This window comes from Salvelinus fontinalis, chromosome 2 (genome assembly GCF_029448725.1).
Source record: "Salvelinus fontinalis isolate EN_2023a chromosome 2, ASM2944872v1, whole genome shotgun sequence".
NCBI classification, from domain to species: domain Eukaryota; kingdom Metazoa; phylum Chordata; class Actinopteri; order Salmoniformes; family Salmonidae; genus Salvelinus; species Salvelinus fontinalis.
Genome location: NC_074666.1, coordinates 73,991,206 through 74,019,048, shown reverse-complemented (window position 1 = coordinate 74,019,048; position 27,843 = coordinate 73,991,206). Strand labels below are relative to the sequence as shown.

Below are 27,843 nucleotides of genomic sequence, written 5' to 3'. Positions count from 1 at the left end.
TTCTGCCAGAGCTCGGAGCTGATGAATGACGTTCAGGGAGCCATCATGCAGCTGCAGGCTGAGTGTGAGAAGCTCCACGGCACAGCCAACCACCTGATTGAGGAGCACAGCCAGAAACAGGTCCACATCGGCGTGAGTCTGGTAGGGAGGGCCGCAGCAGGGGGAGGCCCATAGGGGAATAGGAGACGCTCCACGCTGTACTTCTGTTCCAAACCACAGAAAACTGATTCTCAGTCATGTCTTTCTGTCACAGCATCTGTACAAGTCCATGGAAGAACTGGATGAGAAGAAAGCTGACAAAGAGCTTGTGGAGATGGAGATTGAAATCGTGAGTCTCTCACCACAATATGCCATAGTTTAGCTTTCCCTCAGTGTGTTATACTCAACTCAGGTGAACTCTCACAAGTTCTCACATGTTGATGTTAGTCTAGACGAGCTTCCACAAGTCCATTCAAGACCATAGGGGTACCTACAAATCCCAACATGCTCAAGTTCACCTGTACCAACCCATGCTAAACCCTACCAAGGCCATACAAGTCACCACAAGCCCATACGTGTCCATACACAAGTTCATACACATGTGTATTTATCTCTACAAGCTCATACAGGTTTCACCTAACCCTTACAAGTCCATGCAGGTTTCACCTAACCCTTACAAGTCCATGCAGGTTTCACCTAACCCCTACAAGTCCATGCAGGTTTCACCTAACCCTTACAAGTCCATGCAGGTTTCACCTAACCCTTACAAGTCCATGCAGGTTTCACCTAACCCTTACAAGTCCATACAGGTTTCACCTAACCCTTACAAGTCCATGCAGGTTTCACCTAACCCTTACAAGTCCATGCAGGTTTCACCTAACCCTTACAAGTCCATGCAGGTTTCACCTAACCCTTACAAGTCCATGTAGGTTTCCCATAACCCTTACAAGTCCATGCAGGTTTCACCTAACCCTTACAAGTCCATGCAGGTTTCACCTAACCCTTACAAGTCCATGCAGGTTTCACCTAACCCCTTCAAGTGCACACTAGTACTGCCATTGCCCTGACTGCATCTCCTCTCTTCCTGTAGAAAGCAGACAAGCGTGCCCTGGAGACCAAGGTGAGCCGCATGCAGTTTGACTCCATGACAGAGGAGCTCAACACCATGTTCCAGGAGCTGCTCAGCAAGATCACCGGCCAGGAGCAGGACTGGCACAAAATCATCGACAAAATCTCCACCGAGATGGAGTGCAAGGTGGGACTGAGCAGGAAGTTACCCTGCTAAATGGATGTTTATATAATAGGCCTACATGTCCATTGATACGCGCCATGCTCTGCTGTTATTACTATGCTATCACCAATACATATATCTCACAAGTCTGTATGTCACAAGTTTTTAAGTGTTTTACGAACGTGTTTATAGTGACAGATAGCATTGTTTGTAAAAATCTCATGGAATGTCTGTCTGGTGTGTCTGGTGGTAGTTTATATCTTTGGGATCCCTGTAGTACATCTGTTGTCTATCTGTGTAGCTGGACCAGATTGAGCTGGATCCTGTGAAGAAGCAGCTAGAGGACCGCTGGAAGAGCATCCGTAAGCAGCTGCAGGCCCAGCCTGTCCCGAAGGAGGACGACGCTGCAGGCATCAGGAAGTAAGTCACATGTCACAGCCAGGCCCAGGAGGGATGATGGCTGGATAAGTCCAGGTTCCTCTATGGAGTTCTACATGATCATGCGTTCATTGTCTTCCTGTGTTTAGCGTTCATTTTATCTCTGTCTATATTCTGTCTATATGTTTATGTTCTGTTTGTATACTGTTGTTTACTCACTGGGTATGTACAGTATATACTGTATTCTGTTCCTAATATACCTACTACCGTACACACTATTTTCCTACCAAATGATATACAGTCTATACACACCACGTATTTATCTTCTGGATTCTGACACATGCTCACTCTGATATATCTACTCTGGATTGTTATTTGGACTCGTTCTGTCATTTCCTGTTTGTTTGTTTCTTGATTATTTGTGTATTTGTATTGTATTTGCTAGACATTCTACTGCGCTGTTGGAGCTAGAAACAAAAGCATTTTTGCTGCACCTGCTATAACACCTACAAATCTGTGTATGCAACCAATAAACTTTGGTTTTGATTTGTCTTTGTTACGTTCCTTTCATAGACAACTTGTGGCAAGGTTCCATTGCATCTCCTGCGACCGCCCAATTGATATGCTTACCCCAGGACCGTAAGTAAATGATAATAATGTCATATTCTTATACAGTACACACAGACATTGTGGAAATTGAAATAATAGGATTGTGGTGCTGCTTATTCACCTACCTCTCTTTCTTCTTTCTCTCTCCACTGGACAACAGGCACTTGGTCACCGTGCCCTCCACTCCTGGCCTACCCTCCCACAAGTCCAACCGGCCGTACACCATCTATGAGCTTGAGCAGGTTCGCCAGCACTGCAGAGGTGAGAGCAGACAGTCAAACATCACAACTGAAACTCTTACTTGGCCCCATTTTAACCAGCAGGGGGTGCCAGTGTCCCAATATCCAATATACAGTGTAGTCAACTTTATCTTACTCCCAAAGACCTAACACCCACACTAGATCAGTCAGAAGTGTTCCATAGTTACAAGTGTCTGACATAGCCAGCTCTCCCTCCATCTCAGCCTGAGGCCAGGGACCAACCACGGCCACTTTGAGATGGCCAGCTCCGAAAGGGCCATGATGCAGGTGCAGCGGATCCACACCATGATGTGTAGGCAGATAGAGAGAGTGCAGAGCCACCTATCTGGCCCAGAGCGCACCTACAGCCAGGGGGCTCTGAGGGAGATCGGGAGCTCCCGCTATCCACACATCCTGAGCCCGCTGCAGAGGACCAGCCAGAGTCTGCCCAAGCAGTGAGTCAGTCAGTCAGGCCAGGGTCAGGCAGGGAAGCCGGGAGCACATGTATTGAAACAGGAGAAGGACCAAAAAGTTGTCCATATTGCTTTGTTATGGTTTAGAGAAGTGACAGGGAGGCAAGGTGACCAAATGTAACTACAAACTATAAATACTGTACTGTCAGGTCTGTTTAAAACCTCTAGAAGTGTTTATCCTCCGACCTTCAACCTCCACTCCTGTGTCCATCCTAGCGAGCGCATCCCTGAGATGGCGGACTACAGTTACCTGGCCATGTCCCGGAGCTGTGGAGGCAGCCACACCGTGACCTACCCCAACCGCCGCTACACCCGCCTGCAGCACATCAGCCACTTCATCCAGGCTGAGGAGGAGACACTGCCCATCTCCAGCTCCTCACTGCGCATTCAGGTGAGTGAGACCAACCTCACCTACTGTGGGTTACTGTACTGACAGACAACTAAACCACTGCCAGCCCATAGGAATACACCTGGTCAATCACGTTTGTTGAGCCATTTATACAAGTTATCATGTTGAGTACAGAGTATATTTGAGGTGTATTTGACAGTTGTTAGGTATGCAAATATTTGACCTTGTCCTTGTGCCTATTGGTCAGCCGGAGGAGGTGGACATCCTGGGATTAGACGGACATATCTACAAGGGCCGCCTGAAAACCAGATTGATCAAGACTGTGGATGCCGGACTACCAACCATCTTTCCTAAAGACGGTACAGGATTCTGGACTGGGATTATATTCAGCTCTACTCTACAGTACTGTGTATTTGTAGAGTAGAATTACATGTATTGAAAAGAAAATGGAATTTGGACAATTGTGAACAAAAGCTAGACTACTTAATTCATGTTACTCGATTCAAGCAGTAAAGCTATTCCCACTGGTCCATTTAGTATTTTTATGCCATCGCTCCAAAAAGTCACCTAATGTTAAGTGTGACATGTCTGCATGCTGTGGGCAGCTGTCATGATCCGTGCCTGGGAGAGAGTGATGTCCAGACTCCAGTTCTGACAGCCCATATGGACTCCTCATTGACAGTGAAGCACACTTCCGAGGATTCACTGTCACCTCTGGGCCCAGTTACACAACGCGTCTTAAGATGATGATCACACCGTGCCGTCTGTCCAGGCCACAACTGCCCTTAGCCTGTTTCTTCTCTCGCTCCCTGGACCATGTGTCCAGAGTTGGGCTCGCAGTGCAGGGATGCAGAGATAAAGAGTAAAGTGGAGTGTGGGGAGGAAGAGTGAGGGGGGACATCATGGGGAAATGGGAGGTGAAGGGTCAGGAGAGAATGGGGAGGAGACTGAAAAGTTGGGGTGGGTTGAGAAAGAAAGTGGGCTGTTTGGTTGGGAATGATAATTTGAGGAGGAATACAGTACAGTGTTAAAGTGGTGTATGATGAAGGATTAGGAACGAGGGTCTGGAGATTTAGGGAAGGAGAGAGGAGCTTAGTTTATGGGAGGGAGTATTTCAGGAGGGTTTAAGGAAGTGAGTTAGCAATAAGAATGGGCTGCACTGGGGTTGGGGGAGGGGCTCTGGTTGGTATAGTGTTCCACACTGGAAAGAACCCAATGTTACTATGTTATAGAAGATCAGGCCTGGTGTCTGTAACAGACTGTAAATATAACCTGGGGTAACACTGCTTGCATTCCATCATTTCTATCTTAATATCCTTTTCATCTGTTCATACAAATCAAGCCCTGTAGGAAGAAAGAGGGGAGATGTGCTGTCCTGTTTTATGCCTGGGATTTGGTGTTGTGATTCCCAGTAATTTATGAGACCATTGAATGAGTCAAAATAGTATTGAAAGAGTATTTTGCTCAAGACTTGGAAGAAGGTGTATGTCTGGTATGGGTGTGTAGGTACAGTATGGCTATGGGTGTGGTGGGGTCCTGTCATTCCCATGTCAAGTCTGCGATGTGACATTGTTGTTTTAATGACAGCAGGCATGTGCAAGAGCAAAGACAAGATCATGCGCTCCCAGTTCCAGAAGCCTGGCTGCACAGAGCCGGGCTGTGTGACCCCTGTGCGACCCCAGAGTGCCAAGATCCAGCGCAGCCGCTCAGGTAGGTCGACACCAGCGTCATTACCCATTTGCAACATATAAACTAATTTCACTAACTGGAATAGTGATTACTATGGAATAGTACTGAAATAACACTCACATGGAAATTACATTCTTCTTTGCGATTGCTGCTGTGCAGCTGTTAAGGTTGATTATAGCAGACACCTGAACCCTAACCCCTGACCTTTCCCCCTTGCCCCCCTGCCTCCCTTTATCTCCCCCAGCCTCAGGCAGCTATGTGCGGGATCGGCCCATGTCTTCTTTAGGCTGCCTGTCCCAGGCTACCCTTCCCCAGAGCTCGTCCCATGCTGACACCACCAGTGAGCTGCTGCAGCAAGATCTGGAGCTTCACGTGGACCTGAGCCAATCGGAGGAAGAGCCTGTCATCATCCTGTAGGGGGCGATGGAGCGCCCCACACACCTTATTTTAATAAACAGCAGCAGCAGGAGGGTATCCTGGTCTCCATTTTGTAGTGGAGCATACAGACGTTGTGAAAATCATGTCTGATATTAGTCAGTTAGGTTATTTATGGATTGTAATGGAAGAACACAATTCTGAGACATATGAACACTGTTTCCATGCAACAAAATAGCTGAGTCACAAAATAGCTGAGTCACATTTCCAAAGTGTAGCTTTACAGGTCAGATACCTTACGTGCCTGATTTTTAATGACCATAGAGAAGCTTTCAGACAGGTGACCTGAAATACCAGACTGTTTGGATGCAGAAGAATACCACCATGGAGCAATTCATTTGACATATAGGGTCTTATAGAGCGGTATCATTAAGGGCTTGAAATGTCTTCCCTCTCACAGACCCAATTTCTGTAACGTCTGATTCATTGTATTAGTTTCTCAAGTTGTTCCATCACATGTTAAGAGGAAAGACATTCATGCGTGCTGCCATTACCACAAAAATGTACCCCTGTCGTGGACTCATAACAATGGTAGCCAGCCACCTGCATCTATTGAGGAAGCAAAGCAGCCAGGGTTGTAAAACCGGCCCAGATGGCGTTCCCTTCAAATGTCACCGTGCCTGTGTCCAGTTACAGCAGTCTCCTGGTGTCTGTGTTTTAAACAAGGGGGTTAGCTCTGTGTGCCACACTCTGGCATAGCGTATCATTTTTAACCATGGCACAGCATTGGGTGTCATAGCATACTTTTAGCGTAGCGCCATGTCAGCACTCAACTGCAGTTGTCCGTGGGCTGGGGCGTGGCATGGGGGGGGGGGCACAGTTCAAAAAGCCTGTGTGAATGCAGGACAGGATATGAATTAATAAACTTGAAAGGAAAAATTGTACTGTCAGTGAGGAACGGGGTGACAGTTTCCTAGAAGCAGGGGCTTTGCTTACACACATTTTGTGTCAATGAGAAATATGATGTATATTTATCGCTATCCATGCCTTACACACTCAGTGGCCAGTTTATTAGGTACACCCATCTAGTACCGGGTCGGACCCCCCTTTGCCTCTAGAACAGCCTGAATTCTTCAGGGCATGGAAACATTGCTCAATTGCTATCAAGGGATCTAACTTTGCCAGGAACACATTCCCCACACCACTGCCACCAGCCTGTACTATTGACAGCAGGCAGGGTGGGGCCATGGACTCATGTGGCTACGCCTCTGTCATCAGCATGATGCAACAGGAACCGGGATTCGTCAAACCAGGCAACGTTTTTCCACTCATCAATAGTCCAGTGTTGGTGATCGCGTGACAACTGGAGCTGCTTGTTTTAAGCTGAAAGGAGTAGAACCTGGTGTGGTTGTCTGCTGCAATAGCCCATCCATGACAAGGACCAATGAGTTGTGCATTCAAAGTCGCTGGTCACTCGTTTTTCCCATTCTAATTCGAACAGTAACTGAATTCCTGGATGCCTGTCTGCCTGCTTTATATAGCAAGCCACGGCCTCCTGACTCATGAACGAGGTGGTTTACCTAATAAACTGAGTATAAGTGATCCCTTTCATAGCATTTGGACGTATTCAGGAGTAATGATGCTACTGAAAGGTATTTCAGGAGAGTATTTAAGACAGGCAGTTAATCTGAATGTAAGATTTCCATTGGTAGATGTATCTTTGTTTTCAAAGATAAATGGGCCTTCCTGGAATATGTGATGTATGTGTCATATGATGTCCATATAACTTATGTGAACATATGTTGACTCATTGACTGTCTGCAATGAGTTTTACTTGTGGTACGTAAATATATCTGTACTGTTTTACACAACTCCATCACATGCATATAGTTCGACTGTGAAGGCACATTTTGTGAGCCACGCAGTTATGACACACGTCAGTTTCAGACACTTAACACGTTAACTGGGCTGGATACACAGTTCTAACCACATCCTTCCTCAATTAACTGCCACGCTGTGTGTTTATTGTCTCTCTTATAAAGGCCTAATTGTTCCTTTGTACTATAGAGACACTACTTATAGGGATATATAGATTACTATAGTATTGTGCAGTGTCAGATCATTACTGAAGGGGTTCCCTTGGAGAAAATATTTCAAAAAGCAAAGTTACTGCTATGATGTGTTCAAATGTGCCTTAGCAACCATATTTCATAAAAGCACAAATATTATTCTCAGCAAAAACAAGCCCCCAGAACAACTCCAACACTTAGCAGATCATCAAAAAGAAAGGAGGACCAAGGCACTCTTCATATAATTAATTAAAATGCCTTTATTAGTATGGCATGTTCAATAGAAACAAAGTTGTTTAAAAACCGACGCGTTTCGGCTTAGCAGATCATACCTTATTTTATTAAAACATATAAATACACATTTCAACAGGGGAAATAAACACAAAGTACAGGAGAGAAATATCTATATAAAAAGCCGGATTAGAGAGATGTAAATGAGGGTCCATGAGAAGTTCTTGTGTTACTCAAGTGCACTGCAAATTGTTTGGTGTTTGACTTGTTTTAGGATTTCCATCAGGCATTCTGCACATCTTGTATGGGTGAACATGACGTTCGAACATTTCACAACACCCAGTTTGTACAGATATCATGGGGGACCAAACGGTCTACTGTTGATCGAGATTCATGAGAGCCTTATAAAATATGTTGATGAATTCCAAAGCTGTGGCAGGAGAATGGAGACCGGGTCACATCACCACAGGAACCATAATCACCCAACACTACTGTGTCTGGGTGTGTTAGTTACCACAACAGTACTGAGGAGGAGGAGCCAGTAATCCACACAGCAGGAAACACTCATTATGGGGCCAACCTCCACTCCCTCCTTGTTAAAAACACAGAACTGGAAAATCACCAACCAAAACTCATGCAGTTGACAACAAACGTTCCCCTTAATAGAACACATGAGTTAATGAATGAGGTGGTGTTATGAACACCCCAAGAGGAACCACCGTTGAGTTTCTAATGTCCATCTGAAAAGATCCATGGATTTAGAACCAGAACAGACTACATGGCAGCACACTAGAGCAGTGTCCCTTCTTTCTGGTGACATTGACAAGGGTCCACATTGGCCAGGTGGCATCTGTCCAACGCCATATTGTACATTATAAAATCACCCTCACAAAGGTCACAGCTTGACAAATGTGATCTTACATGTATTCAACCAGAGGGAAGAAAGATCATGTGAATATGATTGTGATTGTCTGAGTGAAGACATGGCAGGCAGGCATAATATAAAAACATCATTTAGTGAGGGCATGAATGAATGTGACATTATTTCAGATAAAGTACCCTCTGTATACAACTGCAACCTGTTCAGACCTCCCTATTCCCTCTTTGTGATAATTATAATGAGAATGATTGTGAAAATGGCTACCTTTCCATCTGTCATCATTGATAGATTTGCAAATGTTCTGACATGGGCTGTTGTATGAAGAGCTCACGTATAAGTAAGACTCTGGGTTATGAAGCATTGTTCATCAGTACACTGAATCTCATAATATGTAAACATTGCCTGAACAATCATTTAGTAAATATTTGCAACCCGTACTAAATTCATAATTCTATAGTTGACAAGACACTCAATTCATCATCAGTCAATCAAGTAATTCCACTATTCTAACGGAGGGAATTACACATGTTTTGACCACTAGGAGAGATTCTGTAATCTGACCCATTGAAACCGACTGTTTCTGCAGGGAATACATTCGGCCTTTCCCATTTAACCAGAGGTAGGACCAGTTGATCTTCTGCTAGAGGTTGTGTAGTAAATCACTGAGTGGGCCTCTACTCCCCATAGAAACCTGAAGAGGTAGCCTACTGATGGCTCACACCCATCTATGTTAGTCAAAACATTTGCAAACCAGATTAAGTTCAGTGTTGACAGTATAACTGAGATCTCAATCTCGTCCCCAGCCAGGTTACGAAGTTCAACGTTTTTGCACTTTGTTTCTGCTGAGCCTTTATTTACAATGGAGTTCAGAAGATGTTTCCATAATTGTCACTGAAAACCAGTTTACATTATCAGTCAAAAGAAAGTTGACTAGGCAAGTCAGTTAAGAACAAATTCTTATTTACAGTGACGGCCTACCCCGGCCAAACCCCAACCCGGATGATGCTGGGCCAATTGTGCGCCACCCTATGGGACTCCCAATCACGGCCGGTTGTGATACAGCCTGGAATCAAACCAGGGTCTGTAGTGACGCCTCTAGCACTGAGATGCAGTGCCTTAGACCGCTGCGCCACTTGGGAGTCCTTTGACATCCATAGGTAGAAAATGTTCCCAAAAACAATGATAAAAATGCATCAGCCTTTAAACTGGCTTCAATCTTCCTCAAATGATTGCATACTTTGCTGTATCTCAACACAAACTGATTTACAGTATTAACATTTCTTTACATGTCGTCTCCTTAAAACACCTCTGATGTGAAGGTCAGCTTTCAGACACTTTAAAACCAAAGCTTCGAGTCCACACATACTGAAGAGCCCACTTCTCAGACACAACAGCATGCAGTGGAGCCACTGAGTCAAGTTTCACTAAGCTACATAGTACTTACAAAATAGACATTTTAAAAAGGGATAGATGGCTACATGAAACTTGACAAAATGGCAACAGTGTTTGTCCATGATCTGTACAATACAGATACCCATACCACAAACAATATAGATTTTTTCTTCTTCTGGGCCATAAGATCAGCCGAGAACACAACACCATCATAATTTGTGTTGCAGTCCCATTTTGTTTTTGTCTGCTGGTTATTGTGAAATCTGGTCACATCACTGGAGCGTTATTGAACCCCAAGGGAGAGAAGAGTTTTGAAAAACAGCCAATGATCAAGCACTTTAGCAGATCACATGGCTCCTATCCTAAGTAAGTGCTCTGCTGGGTCCAGGGCTCGACTTGCATTGACGAAGAAAACGGCATTTCCCAGAGTCCTTTTGGGGGGGGGGGGGTTCAGAGACTCCACCCCCTTCCTAATTCCACTTCCTCATATTGTTATTAGTGGTTCTCCCCGGTTCTTCCCAGGCTTTGATGAGTTATGATGAAGAGAGAGAGAGGAAACAGACGTCCTCCAAAGAAGACATTGTTCATCGTCATTTTAGAAAAACAGAAAGAAAGGAAGAAAAACAACAGTAGCGTGTCTTTTCCCCTTGGCCAACAAGACCCTTTAATCCTGACACCCAACCCCCCCCTTGTAGATTCATTCGGCTGCACACAGCCCAGCCCCACCCTATCCTCCCCAGCCCCCTCCATCCCAGACCTGGGTAGAGTCTCATCTCTGGCCATGCAGGACCGATACAACAGGGGTCTGCTGGGCGCTGCCGGGCTGGGACACAGGGGGCCACATGGGGGTCTGGTGCATGTGGTGGTGGTGCTGGTAGTGGTGGTGGTGCATGTGGTGGCCTGTGGGCGAGGAGGGGGGCAGCCAGACGGGCTGGTGGTTGGGGGGTGAAGAGGCCCAGAAGGATCCGAAGCCAGCTGTGGAGGAGGGGGGGGAGCAGGCCATGGACACCTGGGTGGGACCTCCGCCTCCGGAACTCCCCGAGCAGTCTGACGCCCTCAGCTTGGAGAACATGGTGATGGTGTCGGGGAAGTTAGGCGGCGTGGCTGGGGTGTTCCTTGGCGTGCACATCTGGAAAACAGAAGACACTTGGGGTTTAAAACGAGTGACTTACATTGAGTTGAATGCAAACACTTCATTAACACATTCTGTCCCAATGATTTGGTCCCCATGGGGTGCTTCCATTGCTGCTGCCTGCTGTGAACTGTATGTACCAATAGAAGGCATGATTGGTGAGTTCATAAAACAAATAGCCTCGACTAGTTAGTTACTGTTGTGGGAGGCAGTTCATTTGTAGACTTGGGCATTGTGTGCAGTACAACTGCTGAACATTTGTGAAGACAAGGTTTCTAAACCCTGCAGCCACCTACATCCTTTCACGGTGGTAAACATGGCAGCTTAACATGCTGTGCAGTTGCACAAAATGTCAGATGTCCCCACTGAGGCAATGAATGACTTTAGAATTTGTAAGAGTGAGTGTGGTGCCTCAGGATAGAAACCCCCCCACCACCAACAGGGATCAGGTAGCAGGCTAGCAGCCATTACAGGACGGAGGACTTCTCAGCATTTCAGCAGGAGGGCAGGACTGTTTTATTTCTAACACACAGCCATGGCCCCGCTGACATGAGGGTCACGCAAGCACCCGGAATGTGGATCTAACAGTATGAAAGAGGCATCTAAAGTTTAAAAAAACTGTATTAGGTCACCAAACCAGATTCGAGCCTGGGGCAGGCATGGTCATAGCTAGCTAAGATAGACATTTTGAAAGTGGAGGGAGCAAAGTGTAGTGCAGCATACAGTATAGTATTGAGTGTATCGTGAGGAAGTGAGGCACAGTCTTAGTGTTGATGTGAGGTGACAGGTCTGTCAGAGTGGGCAGCAGCTGCTCCAGTTAGGAGATGGACAAGCATGGTTTCAGTCTGTCTGGGTCTGTGATGGTTGACCACACTGAAACTGCCCCCTGCAGGACCCAAGATGGTGGTCCATACAGGGGGTTTCCTGTTTTTCATGAGAGAGACGTGACTGAGTTTTTCTTTAAGCTGTGAATTATTTAACTTGTTTGTTATGGAAATCAATAGTAAAGGAGATATTCAAATATGGCTTATCTAGTCAAGTGATCAAATTTAGCTATAAAGCAATGAAGTCGACTCAGAAGAAATACAGCTGCTTAGACTGTCCAGATGCAGCTGTAAGGCTAACTATAAGGTTTGGTCCTAGTGAAGCAGTGAGTCGGTAGACAGAACAATAACAACCGTATGCTGGGCAGTGTTTAGCTACAGTGCTGTGCTGGGAGGGTGGGGCTGGGGCCCTGTCTAGCAGGTTTGGCTGAGAGGAAGGGCAGGTCTGGACTGGACCCCATCTGCCGCCCATATGACGCCCACCGTTACACAAAACACATACACACATTCACAAGGGAGTTTGAACACTACGTACTTTCAAGTTACAGCTGTTGCGATATCATCCTTAATGTTTACAATAGTGGTACAGCTAATAATAGTATTAGTGGTGATAATAGTAGTAGGGATAATAGTAGTGGTAGTAATAATAGTAGTAGGGATAATACTAGTAGTGGTAGTGATAGTAGTAGTAGTGGTAGTGATAATAGTAGTAGTGGTAGTGATAGTAGTAGTAGTGGTAGTGATAATAGTAGTAGTGGTAGTGGTAATAGTATTAGTGGTAGTAGGGATAAAAGTAGTGATAGTGAAAGTAGTAGTAGTAGTGGTAGTGATAATAGTAGTAGGGATAAAAGTAGTGATAGTGAAATTAGTAGTAGTGGTAGTGATAATAGTAGTAGTGGTAGTAGGGATAAAAGTAGTGATAGTGAAATTAGTAGTAGTGGTAGTGATAATAGTAGTAGTGGTAGTGATAATAGTAGTAGTGGTAGTAGGGATAAAAGTAGTGATAGTAGGGATAATAGTAGTGGTCGTGATAATAGTAGTAGTGGTAGTAGGGATAATAGTAGTGGTAGTAGGGATAATAGTAGTGGGAGTGATAATAGTAGTGGTAGTAGGGATAATAGTAGTGGTAGTAGGGATAATAGTAGTGGGAGTGATACTAGTAGTGGTAGTGATACTAGTAGTGGTTGTGATACTAGTAGTGGTTATGATAATAGTAGTGGTTATGATAATAGTAGTGCTGGGAAAAATGTAGTGGTAGTAGGGATAATAGTAGTGGTCGTGATACTAGTAGTGGTAGTAGGGATAATAGTAGTGGTAGTAGGGATAATAGTAGTGGTAGTAGGGATAATAGTAGTGGTAGTAGGGATAATAGTAGTGGTAGTAGGGATAATAGTAGTGGTAGTGATACTAGTAGTGGTCGTGATAATAGTAGTGGTAGTAGGGATAATAGTAGTGGTAGTAGGGATAATAGTAGTGGTAGTAGGGATAATAGTAGTGGTCGTGATAATAGTAGTGGTTGTAGGGATAATAGTAGTGGTTGTAGGGATAATAGTAGTGGTTGTAGGGATAATAGTAGTGGTTGTAGGGATAATAGTAGTGGTTGTAGGGATAATAGTAGTGGTTGTAGGGATAATAGTAGTGGTAGAAGGGATAATAGTAGTGGTTGTAGGGATAATAGTAGTGGTTGTAGGGATAATAGTAGTGGTTGTAGGGATAATAGTAGTGGTATTAGGGATCATAGTAGTGGTAGTAGGGATAATAGTAGTGGTTGTGATAATAGTAGTGGTAGTAGGGATCATAGTAGTGGTAGTAGGGATAATAGTAGTGGTGGTGATAATAGTTGTAGTAGGGATAATAGTAGTGGTAGTAGTAGTAGTAGTAGTAGGGATAATAGTAGTGATAGTGATAATAGTTGTAGTAGGGATAATAGTAGTAGTAGGGATAATAGTAGTGATAGGGATAATAGTAGTGGTGGTAATAGTAGTAGCGGTAGTGATAATAGTAGTGGTAATGATAGTAGTGGTGGTAATGGTAGTGGTAATAGTAGTGGTAGTGATAATGGTAGTGGTAGTGATAATAGTAGTGTTAGTGATAATAGTAGTGGTGGTAATAGTAGTAGCGGTAGTGATAGTAGTGGTAGTGATAATAGTAGTGGTGGTAATAGTAGTAGCGGTAGTGATAATAGTAGTGGTAGAAGTAGTAGAAGGGTTAATAGCAGTGGTGGCAAATAGTAGTGGTAGTGATAATAGTAGTGGTGGTAATAGTAGTAGCGGTAGTGATAATAGTAGTGGTAGAAGTAGTTGAAGGGTTACTAGCAGTGGTGGCAAATAGTAGTGGTAGTGATAATAGTAGTGGTAATGATAGTAGTGGTGGTAATGGTAGTGGTAATAGTAGTGGTAGTGATAATAGTAGTGATGGTAATAGTAGTGGTAGTGATAATAGTAGTTGTAGTAGGGATAATAGTAGTGATGGTAATAGTAGTGGTAGTGATAATAGTAGTTGTAGTAGGGATAATAGTAGTGATTGTAGTAGTAGTAGTAGTAGTAGGGATAATAGTAGTGATGGTAATAGTAGTGGTAGTGATAATAGTAGTTGTAGTAGGGATAATAGTAGTGATTGTAATAGTTGTGGTAGTGATAATAGTAGTTGTAGTAGGGATAATAGTAGTGATTGTAGTAGTAGTAGAAGTAGTTGAAGGGTTACTAGCAGTGGTGGCAAATAGTAGTGGTAGTGATAATAGTAGTGGTAATGATAGTAGTGGTGGTAATGGTAGTGGTAATAGTAGTGGTAGTGATAATAGTAGTGATGGTAATAGTAGTGGTAGTGATAATAGTAGTTGTAGTAGGGATAATAGTAGTGATTGTAGTAGTAGTAGTAGTAGTAGGGATAATAGTAGTGATGGTAATAGTAGTGGTAGTGATAATAGTAGTTGTAGTAGGGATAATAGTAGTGATTGTAATAGTTGTGGTAGTGATAATAGTAGTTGTAGTAGGGATAATAGTAGTGATTGTAGTAGTAGTAGTAGTAGTAGTAGTAGGGATAATAGTAGTTGTAGTAGGGATAATAGTAGTGATTGTAGTAGTAGTAGTAGTAGTAGTAGGGATAATAGTAGTTGTAGTAGGGATAATAGTAATGCTTGTAGTAATAGTAGTAGTAGTAGGGATAATAGTAGTGATGGTAATAGTAGTGGTAGTGATAATAGTAGTTGTAGTAGGGATAATAGTAGTGATTGTTGTAGTAGTAGTAGTAGTAGTAGTAGTAGTAGTAGTAGGGATAATAGTAGTGATTGTTGTAGTAGTAGTAGTAGTAGTAGTAGTAGTAGTAGGGATAATAGTAGTGATGGTAATAGTAGTGGTAGTGATAATAGTAGTTGTAGTAGGGATAATACTAGTGATTGTAGTAGTAGTAGTAGTAGTAGTAGGGATAATAGTAGTGATGGTAATAGTAGTGGTAGTGATAATAGTAGTTGTAGTAGGGATAATAGTAGTGATGGTAATAGTAGTGGTAGTGATAATAGTAGTTGTAGTAGGGATAATAGTAGTGATTGTAGTAGTAGTAGTAGTAGTAGGGATAATAGTAGTGATGGTAATAGTAGTGGTAGTGATAATAGTAGTTGTAGTAGGGATAATAGTAGTGATTGTAGTAGTAGTAGTAGTTGTAGTAGGGATAATAGTAGTGATTGTTGTAGTAGTAGTAGTAGTAGTAGTAGTAGTAGTAGTAGTAGTAGGGATAATAGTAGTGATGGTAATAGTAGTGGTAGTGATAATAGTAGTTGTAGTAGGGATAATACTAGTGATTGTAGTAGTAGTAGTAGTAGTAGTAGGGATAATAGTAGTGATGGTAATAGTAGTGGTAGTGATAATAGTAGTTGTAGTAGGGATAATAGTAGTGATGGTAATAGTAGTGGTAGTGATAATAGTAGTTGTAGTAGGGATAATAGTAGTGATTGTAGTAGTGGTAGTAGTAGTAGGGATAATAGTAGTGATGGTAATAGTAGTGGTAGTGATAATAGTAGTTGTAGTAGGGATAATAGTAGTGATTGTAGTAGTAGTAGTAGTAGTAGTAGTAGTAGTAGTAGGGATAATAGTAGTGATGGTAAGAGTTGTGGTAGCAGTTTGATTAGTTTACAGGAAGGTCCTAGTAAAGGAGTAAATCATTATATTTGGCTAGGCTATAGGCTCAAACCAGAACTTCTCCTACAGTATTTATGGTCTTGTTTTGTCATCAGAAGGCGCAGGGTAGAGCTTGTACAGCCCCACAGCAACACAATCAGTTACATCCCTCATGGGCTCACACACCAGAGGGGAAACAGGTGAGATGATAAATGCCATGTGCTACTATTACTACTACTACGACTACTACCAACACTATGACTACCACCACCACTACTACTACTACCACATCTACTACGACTGCTACTACGACTACCACCACAACTACTACGACCACAACTACTACGACTACCACCACAACTACAACTACTACGACGACTACCACCACCACCATCACCACCGTGCACTACCCACTTTCCATGAATTACATTATGTACAGAGTAATGAAAAGAAACAATGTAATTAAATTGATATAGGAACGTCATCCTCTCTAGGACTTACTTATTATGACTTGTTCTCAGGTCAAGTACTAGGCCTAATTAAATAAATAAAAGCCCAGCCCCATGTTTACAACAAGCAATGCAACCCTGGATGTCAATTGGTTGTGGAAATGTGACCCTCCTGTGTTAGGTTTAAGGCTATAAGAGTCTCTTACACATACACATCTTTGTTCTCCATGTATAGTCAATAGTGTTTGATTGAGGGCAGTGTTGTGTACATTATTGTTGCTACACGGAGCTCTTTCTTCCCCACACCCACTGTTTCCCCTGTGGCTCCCCTGGGCCCCAAGGAGAGTGCAGTGCAACCTAGAGAGAGAGAGGGGGAAGGACTAACACCCGCAATACACGGAGATGGCTTGCAGCTGCTGATGACTGCCCCTCCACACTCTCTCTTTCTCTCTATCCTTTAACAGCCCTTCCTCCTCCTCTGTAGCAGATAGCTCTCTTACATCACTCCTCCTCCCAGCATGCACATGCCCGCCTCACACACAAACACACTTGTACACATGCACACACTCAATCACTCACTCGCAAACACACAAACACCCTCCAGCGGTATGATGTAATGGCTGCACCGAAAATAATAACAAACCCTGGCCCCAGCCACTCACACACTTCCTCTCTCTCAAGCTCGAACATGCTCCTCCCACCCAAGAGTAAGGAAAAGAAGAGGGAAAACCAAAACAGTGTTGTAGCAGCAGACAGATGATAAGGGGATGGCTGGGTTCAGTGTGCACGTCAACACTGCATGCTCACAGCACAGCCTCCATGTGGTAAACATTACATTACATTTACAGCTCGCCGCTCCAGGGCTTTTACTGGTCAGTTGAAGGAGAAATGGTTTCATGCACGGACCACATGATTTATAGCCGTTAGGGAATAGCATTGCGTAAATTGGCTTGGGCCAAGGACAGGGGCCAGCCTTGTGCCATTGCTATCATCGCGGTTAAATGAGCTATTTAGACCCAGCTACTTCGCTGTGCCTGACATACGGAGTTGGCACAACAATGCATATTTTCATGCAATACATGTTGAAGGAAAAGGTTTCAAAATATTGTGTAAGGTTTAAGAATTCATGATATGAAAGGTGTGTTGCACTAAAGAGCATGGTGCCGGTCCATGTGGCAGTATATCTTAAGTAAGTTTACCCTAAAAGGCTTGGCCAGTGTTGAAAACCAATGAGCACCGTGGAGTAGTACAGCAGGATGTAGACTATAATACTCAGGAGCGATAACTCCAGTGCTGTCACTCTGCCAGACACAGCTGTACTACTATGCCCATGGCTCTAGTCCTGTCCTGTTGGTGAATCTGTCCCTCTGTCTGTCTGATTGAAGAGGAGGAGCCGACTGGCCTGGTCACTGACGCTGCAGCCATGCCGTAAATTAGCTCCCTGAACACACTGACACAATGTAATACATGCCTTAAGCCCTTTTATCTTTTTTAAGGGGAACAAAATGCACTTACCATCTGGTGGTGGTGACTAGGGATGTTGGCCTCCTGGAAAAAGGAGCTTAAGGCTGTCTGTGGAGGGAGAGGGAGAGACAGAACGAGGGGAAGAGAGGAAATTGTGTGTGAGAACATTGTGAGCACTTGAACTGCCAGTTGCGGTAGGGTGGGCATTTGACCTTTGACTGTTCTAGTACTCACATGATTTTTTCTGAATATTCAGGAGAAAAAAAAAAAACTTTTAGAACACAAGGCCCACACTGGTAAAAATGTGTGCAGTTAGCTATGCCAACAGTGCGCAACAAAGCATAATTTATCATAACCAGTAAAGATAACGAGTCCTATTTGCTAAATTGCCTCATATATACCTTGAGTGCACAAAAACATTAAGAACACTTTTCTAATATTGAGTTGCGAACGACCCCCCCCCCCACCCATCCACCCACCCCCTTTGCCCTCAGAACAGCCTCAATTCGTCGGGGCATGGACTCTACAAGGTGTGGAAAGTGTTCCACAGGGAAGATGGCCCATGTCTCCAATGCTTCCCACAGTGGTGTCCAGTTGGCTGGATGGCCTTTGGATGGTAGACCATTCTTGATACACAGAAAACTGTTGAACATGTAAAAACCCACCAGCGTTGCAGTTCTTTACACAAATCGTCTCAATTGTCTCCGGGCTTAAGAAAACTTATTGAACATGCCTCCTCCCCTTCATCTACACTGATTGAAGTGGATTTAACAGGTGATATCATTTAGGGATCAATAGCGTTCACCTGGATTCATCTGGTCAGCGCAGGTGGTCATAATGTTTTGTACACTCGGTGTATATTCAATCAATTAAAAAACAAGTGCCATTTAAGTTATATTTACTGAAACTGTAATATTAACTGGTTATATTATATATTGGAACTCAATCTTCAAAAAGTAACCTCAGCAGTGTGGCACTTTCTTGTAGAAGTCTATAGCTGTGCAAAGGCATAGCCTTGTTTTGTTAATTTAGCAGACAAGACAAGACAAAACTTATTTCCCGAGCCCTTATCAGTCAAGACACATCTATTTTATAGTAGCAGTTAAGAGCGTTGGGCCAGTAACCGAAAGGTTGCTGGTTCGAATCCCGAGCCGACTTGGTGAGAGAGAAAAAATCTGTCGATGTGCCCATGAGCAAGACACTTAACCCTAATTGCTCTGGATAAGAGCATCTGCTAAATGACTAAAATGTAAAAATGTAACATAACAGAATCAAATAGAACCGAATAGTGCGAAGTGATGCACATCTGATCATTTGAAAAGAGTTACAAACCAAAATATGTATTTATTTTTTTCGGATATACAAGGTTGTCTAGTTCATTCAGCCTGTTCTTTGGAATTTTCTAAATGGAATAACAATTCCACTTTGAACACGAAAGTGAATAATGACTATGACATCTGTTTGGTGATTAGGCCTAGGCTTAATGATTCTGATGAAAATACGCTCGGTCTTTATCAAACTAATGCTTTAGCATATTTCAGAGTAGAACCAGTCTATGTTTACGGGGGTTATACATAGCCAAGGCTAACCAATTCTAAAATGGCACTAGCTGTTCGCAAAGTGGGGTCGTCACTAGTTACCACAGCCACAAGGTCAAGCTCCCGAGTGGCACAGCGGTTTAAGGCACTGCATCTCAGTGCTAGAGGCTTCACTACATACCTTGGTTCGATTCCAGGCTGTATCACAACCGGCCATGATTGGGAGTCCCATAGGGCGGCGCACAATTGGCCCAGCGTCGTCCGGGTAAGGCCGTCATTGTAAATAAGAATTTGTTCTTAACTGACCTGCCTAGTTAAATAAAAAATAAACTATGCCTGTTTCTACAATGTCTCTTCTTAAAATCAGATTTTAAACCTAACCCTAACCACACTGCTAACCTTAAGACAAAAAGCACATTTTTTGTTATCATGAATTGTTCCGTACAGCCAATTTTGACTTTTTGGTAACTAGTGACAACCGCAAAGTAGCATATTAAAGCGGAAAATGACGCAATTATTACAAAATCGCAGCGCATTGTTTGAACACATATTTCCCTACTTCAGTCAACCAGTCCATTTTGAATGTGATAAAACTGATGTCACTGATGAGTACTTGAACGGACGTCAAAATTAAATCTTATGTCAGATTTAATTTTGACGTCCGTTCAAGTACTCATGCCCATCTTTAGTTTGCGGACCACAAAACAGTAGTAACACATTTCACCTTCCTTTCCGCTCACACTGGAGAGCCTGACCCCCATCCCCCTCTGCTAGCATCGACCTATGGGTCAGTTGGTACGAGTAGAGCACATGACTCTGGGGTTTAAACTATTATCCCCCGTTGTCTAAAACAGGGTTTGTAAACCACGCGGAGAGAGAGGCAGTGGCAGACAGGCTAATGGCTCAGTGAGAATGTACACACTACACAGGCTTGTTTAAAATGATAATTAGCATGGAAAAGAAGATCGCTAGTAGCCTAGTACTGTTCCTTTACTTAAAACTAATGTTACAACTCAGTGACATGTAAACAGTTTAGGCTATATAAACTACTGTGAATAGGGTATGTGCTATATTCTCAGGGACAATTCACATAGGCACAACAAAACCTTGTTTGTGACAGCCTTCCTCTGACGGGCTATGAGGAAACACAATGTAAACAAGTAGTCCTACTTTCAGTTGCTGCCCTTGAACACAAACAAGGAAGTCCATAGGCAACTTCTATTGTTTCACTCTGTTGTGAATACAAAGGCCAGCCTGGTAAGGACACCATGGTCCGGAAACAAAAATACACTGATACCAAAACATATCCTTAGAAGTTTATCAGATTTTATTGCAAGATACCGGTTTTATGATTCACGTAGTCTGACTGGCCCATGATTCATGTTCTTTTTAAGAGGTGGAAAATTGACAAATGCTGTGTCATTCCTTCGTATACAAATCGCCTCAAATATGAATGTGTCTTAGTAACTGGATTAAAATAATTGCATGCAGCCTACTACTAAAATGACAGCATGTCTAGCTAAACCTTAGTCCTTAGTGCCTTGCCTAGCCTCCATTCCCCTTCACTAGAATCTCTCTTTGCGAACACTTCAATGAATGTGTGGTTTCCCCTCACGGCTGAAGCTGGCCCCCTCCCCCACAAACCATGCTCTGTGGTTGTTTGACAACAGCAGCAGTAGTGCAGGAATGTCTGCTGCTCAACGTGACACACATAACAACATGAATGTGCTGCACTGCCATTGTCTACCAGGCTGCTGGGATCACACTGTTCTTTGTCTATTTATGTGTTTTAATGTTAAGTGTGTTTCTGTGTACATCCAAGACCATCAACAACGGTTCCTTTTCACACACAAATAATGTAGGTTACAAACACACAGTGCAACACCATATCTAAGAGCATGGACATAAAGGTTTCAGTATTACTCATGGGCTTTAAGTGTGAGCATCCATTACCTTACGGAGCAGAGAACCTAGCAATGGAGCAGAGAACCTAGCAATGGAGCAGAGAACCTAGCAATGGAGCAGAGAACCTAGCAATGGAGCAGAGAACCTAGCAATGGAGCAGAGAGGAGTCATGACAGTGTTGCTTATGTAACATGACTGACAGAACACTGCAATGAAGCCCAGCACTAGGCCTATATAAAAGCAGAAGAATTGAACAGGCGTCTAAATGAGGACACAGCAAACAATAACAAAAACATATTTTAAAAAACAGCCTGAAATAGAAATAGGATAAATAAATATAGCTGAACACAAAAAGAATACTTAGGGTGATACGGAAGAGTGCAGAAGAAAGAAGTGCATTAATAATGGTGTAGTAACAGGGATAATGAGGCTGAGTGGGGGCTGAGTGGGTGCTGTGCCCTGAGGGAGTGACAGAGTACGGAACATGCCCATGGACACGACGACACAGCCTGCTCTGCAGCCAGGAGCCATGAGCAGACACGACGACACAGCCTGCCCTGCAGCCAGGAGCCATGAGTAGACACAACGACACAGCCTGCTCTGTAGCCAGGAGCAGCCCAGTGAGAGGGACATTATACTGACATCATAGAAAGATGACTAGCCACAAAGACATTCAATTAACTAATAAAGGCTAACATTTTGAGATTGTATTATACATAAATATTTTATATAGAGAGACTCTACATATACACATACAGTATATACAATATGTATATGCAATATATACACAAAGAGCACTAAACATTAGGAACACTTTCCTAATATTGAGTTGACCCCCTTTGCCCTCAGAATAGCCTCAATTCGTTGAGGCATGGACTCTACAAGGTGTTGAAAGCGTTCCACAGGGATGCTGGTCCATGTTGACTCCAATGCTTCCTACAGTTGTGTCAAGTTGGCTGGATGTCCTTTGGGTGGTGGACCATTCCTGATACACACGGGAAACTGTTGATGAAAAACCCAGCAGCATTGCAGTTCGTGACACACTCAAACCGATGCGCCTGGCACCTACTACCATACCCCATTCAAAGGCACTTACATATTTTGTCTTGCCCATTCACCCTCTGAATGGCACACATACTCAATGTCTCAATTGTCTCAAGGCTTAAAAATCATTCTTTGACCTGTCTCCTCCACTGATTGAAGTGGATTTAACAAGTAACATTAATAAGGGATCATAGCTTTCACCTGGTCAGACTATGTCATGGAAACAGCAGGTGGTCCTAATGTTTTGACCCTCCACTCCTTAGCCAACAGCATCTGGGAGAGCTCAGCCCAGACATCGGCAACTAGCCCTTTGACCATGAGCCGGACAGGTTGCACAGAGGAGGCTAAGTTGTCTCTGCAATGCATCTGCTCCAATCAAGCTACAGGCTGACTGCTCTCAGAAGCTTGGGAGGAGCTGAGCAGCCTCCTCAGCCCCTTCAAACCACCTGGTCCAGTCACTTCTGCTCGCGCGTAAGCACTAACAAAAGCTTGGCCATTAGACAGAGCAGAGGTGTGTTTGGGAAGCCATCTGAAAGCAGAGGCTGGAAGCCTCAGATCTTCTCAGCATCTCTCTGTTGTCCATACCTAGGGCCCTGTTGAATATTTCAAACCAGTGGCCAGCTGAGCTCTTCAAACAGGAGCGGATATAGCCTACAAGGCTTTGCATACTTTTCATTATACATTACTCTAGGGCACATATGTCAGAGTCAAGGCCCGCGGGCCACATCCGGCCCGCGAGAAGGTTTTTTACGGCCCCTGGGATGATCTTGATTTATTATTAGAACCGGCCCGCAGACCGCAGCAAGCCGGCAGCCCGCAGATCTTTTACACGCACCAATACTACATTTCCCACAATGCAACGGTGACGCACCGAGCAGTAGGCTGCTTCATTTCAATATTTATTGGCACAGCCGTCGTCAGCATCACAGTAAAATTAACTTTCAGATACCCATCAAAAATGGCAAAACGGAAGGTGGACACTGAGAACCGGGGGTTTCAAACAAGGTGGGAGTCTATATGGACATGGAACAAAGGCTACAAAAGGCAGAGGAATTAAAACGAGGCCTCAAATCTCGACAGGCTCTGTTCAAAAAAGCCAAATCACAAGGCCAGGCTGCTGTCAAGGCCAGTTTTATTTTGGCAGAAGAGATCGCTAAATCAGCCCGGCCATTTACGGAGGGGGATTTCATCAAAAACTGCATGATTAAAGTTTGTGACGAAGTTTGCCCAGAAAAAAGGCAACTCTTTTTAAATGTGAGTCTGAGCAGAAACACCATTGCCGAGAGAGTAGACCAGTTGTCCATCAATCTAAAAGAGCAGCTTGTGAAAAAGGGAAAAGATTTCATTGCATATTCCTTGGCTGTGGATGAGAGCACCGACATTTCTGACATTGCCCAGTTGTCAATTTTCATCCGCGGAGTGGACTCCAGCCTAAGCGTGACAGAGGAGTTTTTGGCTTTACGTCCTATGCATGGCACAACTACGGGGCATGATTTGTATGAAGAGGTGTCAAGATGTGTAAATGAGATGGAGCTGCCTTGGGAAAAACTCGTGGGTTTGACAACCGACGGAGCACCTGCGATGTGTGGACACAGGAGCGGACTGGTGGCGAAGATACGGGAAAAGATGCAAGAGGAAAACGCGACAGGTGAGCTGACAGCTTATCATTGTATCATACACCAGGAAGCGTTGTGCGGTAAAGCCTTGAAAATGGAGCATGTAATGAGCATCATCACGCGCACAGTTAACTTTATCAGAGCCAAAGGTTTGAATCACCGCCAGTTCAAGGCATTTCTGACGGAGTTAGAAACGGAGCATGGTGATTTGCCTTATCACACAGAGGTGCGATGGCTAAGCCAGGGAAAGGTGCTTCAAAGATGTTTCGAGCTTCGTGAGGAGATTTGTCTGTTCTTGGACAGCAAAGGGAAAGACACAACACAACTCCGAGACGAAATGTTTCTGTGTGAAATGGCTTTTCTGTGTGACATTACGAGTCATCTGAATGCAATGAACTTGCAGCTGCAGGGTCGGGATCATGTCATCTCTGATATGTACAGTACAGTGAAGGCATTTAAAACCAAACTGACTCTGTGGGAGACGCAGATGCGGAAAGAAAATTTGAGCCACTTTCCCAGCTGCCAGACCATGAAAGAGAAGCTCTCTACCAGTGCGTTCCCGAGCGCATAGTTGGCTGATAAAATAGGTATGCTTGCCGCTGACTTTCGACGCCGATTTGCTGACTTTGAAGCACAAAAAAGCAGGTTGGAACTGCTCGGTAACCCATTTGCTGTTGACGTGGAAAGCTCACCACCAAACCTCCAAATGGAGTTGATTGACCTCCAATGCAATGATGCACTGAGGGCAAAATATGCGTCAGTGGGTGCTGCGGAGTTCGCCCGTTTCCTCCCCGACACAATGCCCCAGCTGCGCATCCAGGCTGCTCAAACGTTGTCTATGTTTGGCAGCACATACCTGTGTGAACAACTGTTTTCTTTGATGAACCTGAACAAAACATCACACAGAAGTCGACTTACTGCTGAACACCTCCACTCAATTCTGAGGATTTCCTCAGCTCAGAGCCTTACCCCGAACATTGATGAACTTGTGGAAAAGATGGGACACCACCAAGTATCACCCTCAACCTCAAACAAGTGAACATTACTGTGCAATCACATATTTAGAGTTTTTACTCAGTTCAAGTTTAAAAGTTAAAGTTTAATATTTGTTTTCACTGCATGTTACTTCTCCTTAAACAAAGTGTTGTTTTTGATTAATAGATTTTTGCACTTTATTTTATTGTATTTCAATCCAATTATATTTTAAAAATATTTCAGTTGAGTGGATGATAGAAAATTGCTATTATTGTTTTTTTCTTTGAAGTAAATTTAGCCCACTTTTGCTAAAATAGAAAATATAGGCTACTGATGGTGCCTTGAATACCGGTTTCTTTCATTTAATGTTCATGTTATGGGGATTTTTATATAAAGGAAATTTGTCTTTTGTGTCTGTTGAAAATTAAAGATTACTGACAGAGCCATAAGAAAATATTGCTTTATTTATCTGATCATATTGGAATATATTTGTTAGGTTTTCAGTAGGTTCAATTAGGTTCACTAGACTATATGCGTCATTTAAACATTTTTCAATGAACATTCGAACAGTCCGGCCCTCGGCTTGTAGCTAAATTTTTTATTTGGCCCTCCGTCCATTTGACTTTGACACCCCTGCTCTAGGGTGTGCTTCAACATGAACTGGATTTTTCTTTCATATCATGTAGTGAATTATTTATTCACTAAAAAGGTATGTTACTATTACGCTCATTCAAATTACAATTCCACCTTGCTGCTCTGGCTGAAACCATGATTGAAAAGGGTCACACTGTGTGTCAGCTGAGAAGAAACGCCTGTTCATACGGTGTGCATCTCTGAGCCAGGACTAGGAGTATTGGATATGAACAACTGGAAGGATAAGGCACCGTAATCTGCCTAAAGATAGATATCCCCTATGAATACTCCTGGACAAGAGTACGGTCAATCCAGGAGGTCTGTTGTGTCACCTTTCCCCAACCTTGTTTAACAAGCAATCATAAACACAATGTTCTTTAAATGTGTGTTTGTGCGTGTGTTTATTGGTGCACTACTCTTACGCAGCCAAATATGGCAAGTAATAACTAGTAGAAGCTTGTTGCAAAATTGGAAGTGTGTATTGACTGGTCATAAATCATACCAGTTGGGACTGAGGTATGAATTGCTGTGTGTGCTAGATATGTAACATACATGCTATTACACTAAATAGCCTACACATTTTCAGAGCAGCAGCAATATTCAGAAAACAAAGGCAACGTTTGAGACACCTTTTACTTACTACAACAATGAGGTCTGGACAGGAAGGGCCTCTGCGTGTTTGGTGGTGTCAAGTCAAGAATGTAAACAAAGTTAACCTTATGGATTCAAAAACCTCAACCAGGTATTTTCTTTCTGGACACTCCTATTCAGACATAATTGATGGAACGCGCTTTAACGTTACATTATCGAGCAAATTCTAGCTAATAGCTAGTTAGTTAGTTACCAAAAGCTGGTTGCACTATTACTGTATGTAGCTAAATTAGACGTTCGAGATTGATTATGTTCATATGGCTTTGAAAGAAATCGGATCACACTACTATCAACTGCAACCATGGCTAGTTAGATAATTCAAATGTATATTGAATATGAATATTGAAAATGAAAAACCTAACATAAAATAACCAACGTAACCAATACAGATATCAAAACAATAATGTTAGCAGCATCAAATTCCCATCTAGTTAACGTTAACTGGTGTGAACAGTCAATTCGATGGCAAACACCGCATTTCCTAATGTTAGACCAGGTCTTCCGGATTATCCATCGTAAAAGCATGGTCGTATGACTGGGTTTACTTACATGGTTGTAATAAAAAATCGCCATTCACTAATTTCGGAGAACTTCTCCTTATTTGACTTTGTTAGCTAGTTAAAGTGGCTAATTAGCTGCATCGCTATGAAACCAACATATAAACACACACATCGCATACCTCGAATTGCCAGTGAGCCGCTTGAAGAAGCTGCTTCGCTTGATCAGCAGCACAACCAGCAGTCAAAACAAACTGGTTGATCATCACTTGATGCCTAAGTTCGTCCATATTCACCGACATAACCGCTTTTCACCCCACCTCAGTTATTTTATCGTTGAAACCTGGGAAAACAAAGCCTCGTTTTTTTTCTTCAAAATGTCGAAATCAATCGCTCAAACCTGACCCTCCTTACCACGCTCTACCCTCGCCTTCCAGTAACAACAAATATGTCCATGTCATCACCAACAACAAAGCCAAGCACAACAGCTGATTGGATAAACAAGTCAGCAAGACTGTACGGGCTGGTACACCATTGGCTATCACGCGAGCCAGCAAATCGTTGGAGTAAAGTAATTGCAGGGTACATATATTCATGGATTGGATACCAGAGGATGAGTAAATCACACCTATTGGCTTATTTCTATAAGAAGGTATATGAGGGTCGTTCAATAATTGGTCAATTTAGAGATAACGTATTGAAAAGGTCCAGGATTGGTATTTCTATTGTAAATATTTACAGCAACGTTATGATGGTTGTCTTTGTGCAAGACCAAACAGTCAGAGACACATTGCACTGGTTACAGTACAGGCACGTTTCAAATGTAGTACATTTGATTATAATAACAGTAGTCGATAATATAAGAGCTTATGGACGGTGAGCAAAGCCACTGTTCATACTTTTTTCCCCAAACAGAAAATACATCGATAACAATAAATGTGCTGTGCTGTCGGCGAGTCTCTGAATAGCTGATACTATGTTATGAGACAGCATATACAGAAGAAAAGTGTATTAATTTCTGGCTGCATTGGTGATCAAACACGTTCCGTGTGTTATTCTCTGTGATTATCTCTGAGTACTATCCACTAGGCAGTGGGACGTCAAGCTCC

General features: G+C 43.2%; 1 protein-coding gene across 1 annotated transcript; it reads right to left on the bottom strand.

The window, feature by feature from the left end:
* Positions 1–7,631: 7,631 nt before the first annotated feature.
* LOC129825410 (UBA-like domain-containing protein 2) lies at positions 7,632–27,212 on the bottom strand. Its single transcript, XM_055885507.1, has 3 exons — positions 26,917–27,212; positions 17,927–17,983; positions 7,632–11,023 (listed from the first exon to the last, which is right to left on the bottom strand). The coding sequence occupies exons 1-3, from the start codon at positions 27,034–27,036 to the stop codon at positions 10,664–10,666; spliced, it is 537 nt and encodes a 178-aa protein (XP_055741482.1). The 5' UTR covers positions 27,037–27,212; the 3' UTR covers positions 7,632–10,663.
* Between the last annotated feature and the right edge of the window lie 631 nt (positions 27,213–27,843).